This window comes from Pavona decussata, unplaced genomic scaffold (assembly GCF_977016875.1).
Source record: "Pavona decussata unplaced genomic scaffold, jaPavDecu1.1 SCAFFOLD_95, whole genome shotgun sequence".
Taxonomy (NCBI): domain Eukaryota; kingdom Metazoa; phylum Cnidaria; class Anthozoa; order Scleractinia; family Agariciidae; genus Pavona; species Pavona decussata.
In genome coordinates, this window is record NW_028145512.1 from 407,987 (window position 1) to 421,253 (window position 13,267).

The following is a 13,267-nucleotide window of genomic DNA, read 5'->3' on the forward strand; positions in this document are numbered from 1 at the left end:
CCATGCCTCCCTGCTCGAACAGGCGAGCTCTAATCCTGGCTTTCTGACAACGCAAGCGCAAGCTGCAAACAAAAGAGTTCATTCAAATTCATGAAGCGCAAACGTAAGATCCCCTATTTCACGATGAAAACGGGATTGCCTCAAGCATAAGCTCGCGAAAGAATCAAATGAAATATTTTGTTTCTTATACTAAAACGCTTGCGTGAAAACGACGCATAACACAGATATTGAGAATAATGTATAACGTTAGGTAATGACACAGGTAAACTCGGAAAAAGGAAATCCGAGTGCTCTTATCAAGATTCGAACCTAAATCTTCCTATTACCAGTGAGCTGGGATTTGAATAACCTGATGGAATAAATGTGATGGTATATTTTAAGCCTGGTGAATGAATGAGAATGTATCATTTATTATTTTAAAAGAATTTTGAGCTGTTTCTTCACAAAATCATTATTTGTGATTGGCTGGGCTTGTTTTGAATTTTTCACGGGCTTGATTCTTCGAATTCAAATTAACCAAGCTCTCCTTCAGTGAGTAAAACAAACAGTTCCGTTTTTCCATCAACCATTTTAATCTATAAATACACGAAAGACAATCATAAATGCTCAGAGTATTTCGTGTTGTTGTCTGCTTGCGATCGTTTCCGCCTGTTCACGTCGCCAGTGAACTGAGCCAGGCCCTAGTACTGAACATTTTCAACACCAATCTCTTGACCTAGAATGGAATCTGTGGATTATTTAGCTGGCTACGCAGAGAGAGTAATGGTGAGATTTCCATTGTGGTAACTATTGAAATTTTATTGTGCATGCGAACGTAATTTTAACTGGCTCCACGTACGTCAATAGAACAGGAAGCGACATATGAACGACTTAAGTTAACGTCAAAAGTTGACAACTGATCAACTCTTTACGTTTTTGTAAGCGCCGGGCTCTCATCGTCTCTATTTGTATGTACGCGTCCAAATGAATACAACTCATTTTTCGTAGAAAAGGCGAGTGTGGAGAAACGAGAGTCGTAGGGTTGATATTCGGCCAGCTGACGAAAGTAAATACGCGTTTTACGTTTTTGGATTTCTGACTGGTTCACAATCTCGTGCAATGTGGTTGAATCAACAAGTCCAGCCTACAAGAAAGCTTCCTCAGGGAACGAGATGTTCGGTAACTGTTGAAGTTTTGTTTCAACCGGAAAAATATCAAAAGGTGGCTAAACTTTACCTTGACTCTTGATTCTCGCACTTGACAACTATTTAGTTTTGCCTTTTGACTGATTGGCCCATGAAAAAGTTATTGGCTGTATTATTCTAGCTTAATCTAAGGCCTGGCCTGAAAAATATCAGAAGGTGGCTAAAATTAACCTGGACTTAGCCTGATGAGTGCTTGATTCTCGCACTTGACAACCATCTATGTTTGCCTTTTGATAGGCTCATTAAAAAGATATTTGCTGTATTATTCTAGCTTAATCTAAGACCTGGCCTGAAAAAAACATCAGAAGGTGGCTAAAATTAACCTGAACTTAACCTGATGAGTGCTTGATTCTCGCACTCGACAACTATCTACGTTTGCCTTTTGATTGCTCATTAAAACGTTATTTGCTGTATTATTCTAGCTTAATCTAAGGCCTGGCTTTTTCTCAGCGCCGTTAGCACAAGCGCACTAGAAACACAAGGGTCCATAAACACAAGGGCCCATGCAAACTTCTTAAAGCACAAAAATATGTCCTTTTATCCTTGTGCCTTCGACGTGACTTGCTTGCTTTTGTGCTTGCGTCGCTAGTAAAACCAGGTTTGACAGGCGGATGGCGCGAAATCACTGATTTGTTTGAGAATAAGTCTCAAAGTCTGCGAATCCACGATTGTCTTGTTAAAACTGACGGCTTTACAGGAAAGTTTCGTGCTTTCTACATAGAAATCGGCCGCACAAATGGTGGCGAATCGTCTGCTCCACAAGCTTCGTTTTTTTTTTTCTTTTTACATGGAGACCAAGGACTCAAAAGGCGGCGAATTGTCTGATCCATATAATTCGCGTCATTTTTCTTGCATTCGAGGTGCTTTCAATTTCCTCTCTGGTTTGTGGGAATCAAGTTTTCGTTTTCTTGTTTCTTTCTTTGCTAAGTTCTTTTTAAGCTTCTTTCGAGCACTCTTCGCTGGATCCGCCACCGCCTGAAAGGTAAATAAAAATTATGCTACATGCAGGAGGTATTCACAGTCGCGATGCACCGTTGTGTCATAGTTAATAAAACGCAATGGTTATGAAGCCTGACAAACTTATGATTTTGTTAGCATTTTTGGCCTTGACCATACACAGACCACAATAGATTTTGAAAAGTGTTGGAGCAACGGACCAATAGGAACGTTCCTGTTAAGATATTCAACTGTAGTGTAAACATTAAAACAAAGGATCATTAAAACAAAGGATTGTGCACGGTCGCGGCCCTTCCAATACAAATTGCAGCACTGTTGTTGTCATAGCAAGGTTTCATAGCCAGTCCCTCAATTAACTATGATTGTGCGATAGTCGTAAACATTCGGAAGAACTGAAGCTGCAAGCATTGACACATAAATCATTTCTGCGGATGGCAATAAAATCTTACTTCAGTTTACGGCATTAAGTCCAATAAATCTAAATTAGGATGAGGAAAAAAACTCTTAAATGTCAAAATTCAGCAAAAATCAAACTCCCTTTCAAGTGCTGTTCACGACGAATTTTCTCTCGAGCTTTCTCTGCAATTCCTGCTGTAGTCACAAAGAATTAAAAAAAAAAAAAAAACAAAAAAACAAAACAAACAAACAAAAAAAACAAAACAAAACAAAACAAAAAAAAAAGACAACAACAACAACAAAAAACATCAACAAAAAGCCAATGCCATTATATCATCTTTCAATCACGGTTCGTTAATCCGCATCTCCATGTTTGGTCGTCTCATATATTTACAGCTTTCACTGAAACTTGTTCCAAACCCAGGACATCCCGTGACTCACCTCCAGTGCCTTCTTTCTCTTCCTCGTTTCCCGCGTCTCTGTAGCAGTTTGCTGGAGGCTGGCGTACGCCCGAGAAAATGTTTCTCGCCCAACAAGACCCTTGATGAGGTCCAACACTTCCTGCGCAAGTGCCTTCAAATCGGAATCTACAGGAGAGTATCGGTCATAAATATCGCACATGGACTCATACATTCTCATTTAAACTAGTAATAGTAATCACAGATTAAAAAGTGCGGCCGACATGCCAATTTGTATGTTGAAGAGAGGGGACTTGCGTGGGTGTGCATAAATTTGCACAGGCAGCCTAACGCAAACAGAAAATTAGACTTGCGGTCTCCCTTTGTCGACTGCGATTATGGGGGCCGCGATTACTAGACATGGATAAGGCATTCTAATAAAATTAGCAAGAGTGCCTCTTTGGGGCAAACGACTTTTGAAAATCTATGATCTCGTAATTGACAGTATTACCTCTGTAATCACGCTTTCTCTAATAAAGCCAATGAAACACTGTTGAACAAAAATTGAACGATGTCCAGACTTGCTGGCGCTGTGATAAAAGACTTGATGTTTTGTTTTTGGCCTGTTGGACGTAACTGAACGGAATGGAGCCTTGCATACTGAATGACCCCTTACAACTTTCAACGTAAAGCTTGACCAAATACCATCAGACAGAAACTCCCAAAAAGACCATGACTGGATCTGCTGTTGTGTTCAAAGAGTGGTCACTGTTGCAAGAAATTCGTTATTTCTTCAAAAGACCTCTCGATGCGGACGAGAGAGTACGCATGAGTGACAAATTACTCCTTAATTTCAGCGTTAATTTATAATTTCACATGTGAAATTATAAAACTCCTATGGCACCGTTTCCTATATCTCAGTGCCAAGATGGCGTCCAGGTTTAAAGATGGTACGGACGAAAGAAGTTGCGGCATTAAAAGACGTTACAGAAAACCTAAATACGCGAAAGAGCACAATTAACTGGGTGAGGGTTTTTGAGAACTGGTGTGATGAAAATGGCCTTAAGAAAAACCTTGAGACGGTTCGTCCCCCGGGGGGGGGGGGGGGTACTCCCTTATATGGGCTATATAGGTATGTGCGGCGCCAAAGGGTATGGTTTTTCGGCTGTTTTGGTCATAAACAGGGTATCGCTTTTAGCCATTTTGCCGCCATTTTGGTAATAAATAGGGTTTAGATTTTTGCACTCTAGTCCTGGGTTCGTTTTTTTTTTTTAGAAGAAGTTACTTCAGGTCATAAATAGGGTAGGGAAAATCGCAGATTTTGGTCATAAATAGGGTAAGGGTTTTGGGAAGCGGGCCGCACACCCTTACCCAAATTTTTTTGGAGTACCCCCCCCCCCCGGGGGGGGGGGTTCGTCCTGAGCAGTTGGAAAAAGTAATCGAGCGGTTATTTACCTGCGTGTGTAAAGAAGACGGAACCGACCTCGATTGTGAGCGTAATTTGTCACCCATGATATTAAAAGGTAATCAAATGGTATACTCGTGAAATTATTTCTTAATTTCACTCGTCACCACTGATTTGATTACATATACAAACTGCGGTGCTACGTCAAAGGGACAGTGAAAACGAATATTTGCTTTTTATCAACAGAGTTCAAAAGGTAATTTGGCCTCCGTAAAGGAGTTCGAGAGCTACAAATAGAGAACACGTACCTTTGTAAGTTGTAGCTACTTCCAACTCTCTGTAGACTGGGCTTAGAATGTCCACAAGATACAGTTCAACATAATCTTTTCCTAAGTTAATAGAGACTGCAGCCAGCCATCTTAAAACACAGGATCTCTACAGGTGAATTAGATGATATTGGATTCACCAGAGAGTCAATCAGTGGCCAAAATAAACCAATATAAACATATGGATATAAAGAAACTGTGGTGCTGCATCGGTGGGGAACGGAAACGAATGTTTGGTTTTATCAAGAGAGTTGATAACGTAACTTGCCTTATCGGTGGACACCGTAAAGGGATTTCCGGCATTAGAGGCCAAATTACCTTATCAACTCTGTTAATTGATAAAACCAAACATTCAATATAAACATGAGCGCAAGAAAGTCGCGTTGAGGCTATTTTTCGTACAAACACAATAATTTATAAGCAACCTCACGTGATAAGACGAAGCAATGAAAATGCCTTAAAATCATGTAATCGACGCGTCACTTATTTTTAAAAACAACGCAAAGACGAAACTTATTCTCTCTTATACTGTTTGGGGATTGTTGGCAGCAATTCGGCGACTTGTCTACCTAAAGAAACTCGGTGCCATTCTATATACTCGATCACGTCGCAAACGATTAAGATAAAACCATTGCAACCGCAAGCGTGGGTGTTTGCAAGTAAAGTTTAGATGGAACGCCAGAAGCGGGAACACACATTTTCGTGGTTGACTGAAAAGAACTGTATAGAGTGAAAACGGAAAAACCGACACAAGAGCCCTATGGTTTCTTCGAGAGTCACTCACCCAAATACCACCTGCTTAAATAAGACTACATAAGAAGACTACATAACTCAATTCTGACCTTTTGGGTGTGCTTTGGGGTTTGAGAAGCTTCCAGTGTCGCCAGTTTATTCATGTTGCTCAGGAGATCCTTCAGAGTGAAAGGACCTTCCTCACTGGTTACTTGTTTTCCACGAGCAGCAGGTTCATCTTGGCCATTCTCAACCCTTGAATCACATTCACTGTGTACAATCTGCAGTGTTTTGGCCAAGAAAACTAAGTTCTTTACAATCTGTCAACAAACACAACGTTTTCAGTTATTTACTGACGGAATACTAAAACGAAAGAAGCGGAAATTTTGAAACTGATGTAACAACGAAAATAGTGAAGGTACTTCCGTTATTGTACATGTCAGGAGCTCGCCTCACCTGTTCTCCTAATTCATTGTCCAGAAGTGGCGAGCGAAGTTGCGAGCAGAGGTCATCACAAAGTTTAGTTACCTACAGAGATAACAGACAAAAGGCGGTGACTGGGTAGTTGGGTGGCACCAGGTGGCACTTGTGAACTTTCCACACCAAAGCTATAGTATGCCACCAATATTTCGACCCTACCGTATACTAATGAACAGAAGTAAAATAAGAAATTGCCACTTGAAACTCTGTATGCCCGCCTTGATCAGATAGTTTTGGAGGATATCAGTTGTCAAACCGCGACATGAAATAAGCACCTAGAAAAAAATTACGAGTCGTTCTAACGGACGAGTGAGGCCATAGAGTTTAGTAGGTTCTAATGTGACATTTGTCCGCGGTACTGCGAGCTTAACAGTGTCAACAACAAAGTAAAAATGAGTATTTCACTTAGCATAGTACATCCAATGGGCAAATGGAAGCCGTATCATAGCTTCGACTTCCGTTGGAAAAACTCAATTATCTAGAGTTATGTTCGACTTGAGGTCCCTTTTTCATTTATTTCGTTTCATCCACGTCGCCATCCACTTATTATATAGCCTAAACGACATGTTCTATGGAAACTGGAAAAAAAAATAAACAAAACAAAAAAAAAAATAATAAAAATAAAAAAGACCATTAGCCAATACTGTAGTTGTTTTGCTTAGCGACATGGCCTTTAACGTTGACCTGCTTTGTTTTGACTAGGAGCCCATACTTTTTACCCTAAACATCCCGATTTTTTATAGAAAGTCTCGCCGGCTTCCATTGTAAAATGATCCATCGACAAACCTTTCCTGGCAAATCCTCCTGAAGATAAACGATGGATGTCTTTCCCGTCTGATAGCCAGTTACCAGTTCCTCGGGTTTCCATGCAGCAAAGAGAAGACCGAGCAAACGGCTGGAAACGAGTCGGACCCAGGCGTGCGGATGTAGCAAATGCGCTTCTATTGATTCTGTTAACAAAACAATTCAAAAAGAGTATTACAAAAATAGTGTGTAACAAAGTTGTCAATACCTATTGATCAATAATAAAATAGGCTGAGCAAGCAGCTTTTATGATAGATATCTTTCATCCTGTGGTTTTTAGCATATCGTTTTGAGGGATTGCCAGGTAACAATTGCTATGAACCATGAAATCAGTATCCATCTTGACGCTGGAAAGTTCAGAACGTTTTGGAGTGTAATGGAAAGTAAAGCCAATGAAGTGGCGAGAGAAAAAACAAGAAATCAAATTAGAGTGAAAGAAGCCAAGCGAATAGGCGAGACCGTGAGGTGAACTCTCAGTTTTTCAAGAAAATTTGAGCAGATTTAAATTCCATAATGACGCACAAGGGACGCCGTGAACGCATGACTGGCCATCTACCTTTGCTCAGTCCTGTTGTACTTGTAAGAATCAAGAACTTTTCGTTAACACTTCAACACGGTTTAGCCAAGTATACCAATAGACCTTATTCGCTCTATATGCTAATTATCCTCTAAAATCACGTGATATTCTCAGGAAAAATGATATTTTGTCTTTTTGGAAGTAAAGAATGCATGCCAGCGTGAATATGACCATTCCTAAAAGAGACTACTCCCTAGAGTACCGTCACATGATCTGCAATGGAACAACAAGACAACGAAGCGAATAAGATCTATTGCCCCCCCCCCTCCCCCCGAGGTTATTCTCTTACCCCATATTGTTGCCATATCCTGCTGTCTGCTTGGATTCTTGATCACCTGGCATTCTTTGAGTATCTTTGCCAGAAGTGAGAGCGTGTTAAACAGCAGGTGATCTTTGATTCGGTGAATAACTCTTGTACTGCTTAGATGTTCTTCATCTTCCACGGGTTCTTCCTAAAGTAAAAGATTCCATCACATAATAAAAAGTTTAAAATGTTTTGCCTTACTGTTTTGTCCTCAAGTTAAGACCTAACTTAGTCCTTCAAAAATACAGTGGAAAACGGAAAAGTATTACTCAAAGAACAAATAGAATCGGAGAGAGAAAAGCAAAACAAACAAACAAACAACAGAAGGACTGAGGGCACTCAAACGCGAAAACCCTACACAGGGAATAAATTTGCACCTTCGCTACAAGTTTCTTGAGCTTTATTTACTCTTTAGTTACCGTTTCAAATTGTTCCGGAGATATGACGCTGGTTATGATTGGCAGTACAGTAGCCAGTCTTCTTTCGAAGTTCTTCCCTTCAACTTCAACGAACAAGCCACATACTTGAGCTGCTAGACGTTGAAGAGAGATCTGCAAAAGAGTATATTAAACAGGAAAAACAAACAATATAATTGACAACAACAACAACAACCAACAACAACAACAACAACAACAACAACAACAACAACGCGGCAGTGAATTGTAAGGAACCCAGGTAATAGACCATTTCCGAGTTGCTTTGAACCTCGTTTTGAAAGCGAGGCTAAGTGCAAAGTTTTTATTGTGAAAATCATTCATATGCAAACAAAACTAATTCTCGTGAGAAAAGCTTTGTAGTTAACCTCGCTCTCATAATGAGGTTCACAGCAACTGGGAAATGGCCTATTAATGACTCGGAATTGTCAGGGTTTCCTTATCTTCCAGTGTTCTGCTTCTTTGTCCACAACACATAAACACAATTATCCCGATAAAGTTAAAATGGAATATAAGATCTACCAGTTTATAGCTTTCACGGTCCAATAAACATGACCTAAAACTAACTAACAAATTGACATTTTAAAAAACCAAATTCAAATAGACATTTCGTGTTTGCTTTGAGAGGAAACCATGTGCAGATCCTTACACATGAACATTAGCTTCCATCTACCTTATCTCCTGCTTGCAAACAATGCAATACTCATTTTTTTTTTTGTTGATTATCACTTTAAAAAGGAGACCTATCCAATTTAGCAAAGAACAGCAAAACCTGTTACCTTCTCATCTTTGAACCATAACAGGACAATGGCAAATAGCTTGTGTCTTTGCTCCGCGTCAAGCTGGGAAGACAAGAAAATAGTTAAAGGCACAAGAAAAACTGTTCTTAAGTAAAAGGGCCATTATTTAGGCCAGATTATATGAAACGGAGAATCGATTCCAGAATAAAGTTTCTACCAAAATATTATCTAACTTCGCCTTGGAATCCAGAGTGCATCTTGCGCTTTCTTGTAGTGTGTGATCGGACTTCGGTCGACGACTTCAAGGTAAACTTAAAGGGGAAGTATCATGAGGTTTTTGACCTCTTGTTAAAAATGGTAAAATAAGACCTTCACTTTGCTACAAAATAATTCTAGAACAACGAGAGTAGAGAAATCAACCCAATTCTTGACAGGAACAACTCGTACTGTGTTTTAGCGCGTTTTTGAAACAAAAATGTGAAAACTTGAAAAACATTAGCCTAATATTTTTCAAGTTTTAATCCATTCCGACTTACTCTTTCTCTGGCCAGGGGCACTAATCGACAGTTTTATTACACTGGGGTGATAATTTATAACAAAACTAGACAATTATCTTTTATTTTTGTTGTCAGACAAACATTTTTGGACTTTGAAATGACATAAAATTTTCGTGATACTTCCCCTTTAACAGTTTCCAGAGTTTAGAAATTACAGATTTCAAAGCAGAATAAGAAAACAGTGGACACACTTATTAAGAGCGACTCTCTATAGGGACCGAGTGAGATTGAAAAAATGTGGCACAAGGTTGGAAAAATGGACCCCTTGATATTTCGTCCAGAGATAACCTATGGTATGCTAAGAATCGTGATATAAGTTTTAGGTTCTAGAGTTTTTACATTTTTGAGAAAATTACGAAAAACCGTCGACAACCGGTGAAGCCGAAAAATCACAGGAATGAGGTCAAATTTCATGATCAGATCATCGAACTCGCGTGAAGGCGCATAGCAAATTATGGTTTTTCTTAGTGTATAATGTTAATCAGGAGGTATTGCTAAGCTGCTTTGATGATAGTTTAGACTTACAATTGTAATTCCGAATTTCTGGGGAGCAAGCGAAGAGAACCGAAATTTGTAGACTTTGAAAATCAAAAATTCCATACCATTTTCAAACATCTCAAAACATACTCGGTATTATGTAGAATTCTTTCAAAATTCAATTCTAGCAAGTAAAAGAGCTGTTTGTGAACGTGATATAATTTTTTTCTTGGCAAAAGTTATTTGTGAGGCGAGCGGCCCCATGCAAGTTGACCCAATTTGACCTTTCGAAGAGATCTTGTTTAACCAGGAAATGTAAACAATTCTACTATCCTTAGCTCGCTTTCTGAGCAAACCATTGTAAAACCCTGCCATTTCCCATCAAAACTACCCAGTTAACCTGAGATAATACTTCGGTTACAGCTTACCTTCCAAATGGGTGTTTGAAGGCAAATAATTTTGATGTTCTTCGCTAATTTTCCCGTGTCTTGCTGCCGTGCTTAGCCACCGGCCTTTTCATCACTACGGCATTTTCTAAGCGTCACCTTTCTCTGGGTTGTGTAATATTTTTGCAGGACCTGGATCCATGCCTTGCATATAAAGCATCCTCTGGTTATCTACTGAGTTTTGTATTGAATATTTCTAATGAAAAGAGGCAAGAAAGTGAAGGAACTAATTGAACTGAAAAACAGAGGCAGATCAATGTCACGCAATCTTTACATCCAAGTGATCACGTGCCGCAAATACATCCGCGTGGATATTTTTGTCTTGCTCTTGCTCATTTCTTCATTTTCTTCCTTACTAGCATACAATGTTTTCCTTTTGATTTTGGTAACTTTTTTATTTGTAACCACAAGCCTATTTCGAAGGAGAGTTCTTTGTATGCAATACTTTGAGTCGGTGTATATACACGCAACACATTTACTCTTCCCATTTATTTCTAGTGACTGTGCAACAAACTAGAAATCCTATCTAGTTTTAGCTCCAAAAGTCAAATGCCTGGGAAGGTCCATTGCTAATGATTTCCTAAAGCAGAAGAAAGGGAATAGTAATATATATCTGAAAAAGGGCTAGTTACTGGCCGCAAGGCGAGTTTTTGTAATTTGTATTAATTGTACTTACCAATTTGCCTATGGCAGGTGTACACGCCAATGGGTCCCCTTCGTGGCGCATCTAACTTTTTAATAGGAGTTATATGTTCAACAAGATACCTTTTGATGCAGAAGTAGACGCAGGCTTTTATATGATTCTCCAAAACTATCCCTTTGGAAACTGAAAATAATTTGCTTTTGGGTTCGCACAAGACATGTTTCTTTTCGCACGAGCAAAGAGCACGTAAAACTGTTTTGAGAGTAGCCATCGAGAGAGATCTTTTCTTTAAGTTTAAAACCGATAATTACCGAACACAAATAGATCTGTGGCAAACGGTTTGTTTACCTCTACAAAAAAGATTCTAAATATAGAATTCTCACGGCGTTCGAGCTGTGATCTTCGATCGCTCGCCCGATAAGCGACGCTAGCACGTTCGAGGCTCCTAACTTTTTTTAAATTCGGCAAACCTTACTAAGCGGACAAACTCCACTGGATTAAAATCTTTACAACTTTACAAAGATATGTACAGGAAAATGAGCTTAGGTCTTTTTAAGTGTACTGTATAACCTTGAGCGCTCACTTTGTCAAAAAAAAAAATTGAAATCAAACATTATTTACAATTCGGCATTCTGAGTAATTAGGACGCATGTGTTTAATTCTGCCGAAATTGAGTCATTTGCTCTGCGTCATCGGTTGAAAAATTGGAAGATGGAGAGAAATTGCTCGTTTCAGCGGCTAGTTGGTAGCCAAAGCGGTCAAAAGCAAATGACTCAATTTTGGCAGAAGTAAACACATGCGTCCTAATTACTGTTGCCGAATTGTAAATAATGTTTGATTTTAAAGGAATTTTTTCTTTTGACAAAGTGAGCGCTCAAGGTTATACAATGCACTTTAAAAGACCTAAACTCATTTTCCTGCACATGTCTTTGTAAGTTGAAAAGATTTTAATCTAGTGGAGTTTGTCCGCGTAATAAGGTTTGCCGAATTTAAGAAAGAGTTAGGAGCCTCGCACGTGCTACGTAGCTTCGCTTATCGGGCGAACGATCAATAAGTGAGAATTCTATATTTAAAAAACTGAGGTAAACAAACCTTTTGCCACAGATCTCTCTCGATGGCAACTCTGAAAACAGTTTTACGTGCTCTTTACTCGTGCAAAAAGAAACATGTCTTGTACGTGCGAAACCAAAAGCAAATCATTTTCAGTTTCCAAAGGGATAGTTTTCGAGAATCATAAAAAGCGTGCGCCTACTTCTGCATCAAAAGGCACCTTTACAGGGCTGTCAACCTCACACGTCTTCAAATATGGAGAATATGACTTCCCCGGACAGCAATAACAAAGAGCCTTACAGAGGCGTCCCATCCAGGCCAAAGTCACGGGTTCAGTGGGCAGTCGGGGGGGGGGGGGGGGGGGGAGGACATTAAACACTAACAGAAACAACGCTAAACATTTTACATATTCTTGTCAGCAAATTCGAGTCTACGACAAATAGAAAACTTTGTCAATTATCCGGGAGATTACAGACATAAATCTGGAGACCAGAAGATACGGCTCAAAATCTGGAGATTACAGACATAAATCTGGAGACCGGGAGATAAGGTTCAAATTCTGGGGACTCCCAGATTATCCGGGAGAGTTGACAGCCCTGCCTTTTTGAAATAAATGTGATGCGGTATATTTCCAGCCTGGTGAATGAATGAGAATGATGAATTATTCTAGAAAGTGACACAGGCATACTCGGAAATAAGAAATCCGAGTGCTCCTATCAGGAGTCGAACCTAAGGCCCCGTTTATATGGAGAAAAGTTGTCCCGGGCAAGAGGGTCACCCTCCCAGCCGAGTCAACTTTAGCGAGCGTTTATATGAGAAAAAAGTTAACCCTTTTGCCCGAGCCAAGAGCTGACCGTCTAGAGATCATGAAAACATGCGAAAAAAAAAACGCCTCGAAGTCTGCAAATCAAATTTGTTGTTTTTCTTAAGTTTACAAACGTTGGCTTTTTATACCCAGGAAATTCTGGTTCCTATGGTTTTTGAAACCAAGTTAAACAATTCTGAAGTTAAAACTTGCCGGGCAAAATCGGTTTGCGAAGGCTACACAAGTCGTGGTTGACTGAATCTAGCCGCGTGACATTTCAAGTTCTTTTCGCGTTGAATTTCGCCTGTCGTTAAGTCCGTAATCACACAAAACTGAGATACAAGTGTTTGTTGTGGCATGACTTGATATCACTAAACGCCAAATGATTTATATACCTTTTCATATAATTTGACTTTGTCGGCGTTGAAGTCGGTGGCATTGAACTCGCACATTCCCAATGACAACAGAGCTCGCGCATGCTCTGATTGTCTCGCCTTGACGGAGTTGACCCGGCTAGGCGAGCCAAAGTGTTTATATGGAGAAACGTTGGCC

General features: G+C 39.7%; 1 protein-coding gene across 2 annotated transcripts in view; it reads right to left on the reverse strand.

The window, feature by feature from the left end:
* Window positions 1–777: 777 nt before the first annotated feature.
* Window positions 778–13,267, reverse strand: part of LOC146472959 (small subunit processome component 20 homolog) — a 54,124-nt gene continuing 41,634 nt past the window's right edge. For both annotated transcript variants that reach the window (XM_085118708.1, XM_085118707.1), the window contains exons 32-40: window positions 8,777–8,839; window positions 7,983–8,114; window positions 7,549–7,711; window positions 6,665–6,828; window positions 5,855–5,926; window positions 5,509–5,718; window positions 4,649–4,775; window positions 2,979–3,124; window positions 778–2,159 (exon numbers count right to left, since the gene is read on the reverse strand). In XM_085118708.1, coding sequence (XP_084974834.1) covers window positions 2,025–2,159; window positions 2,979–3,124; window positions 4,649–4,775; window positions 5,509–5,718; window positions 5,855–5,926; window positions 6,665–6,828; window positions 7,549–7,711; window positions 7,983–8,114; window positions 8,777–8,839 — 1,212 coding nt within the window. In that variant the 3' untranslated portion in view covers window positions 778–2,024. The remainder of the gene's footprint in view (window positions 2,160–2,978; window positions 3,125–4,648; window positions 4,776–5,508; window positions 5,719–5,854; window positions 5,927–6,664; window positions 6,829–7,548; window positions 7,712–7,982; window positions 8,115–8,776; window positions 8,840–13,267) is intronic.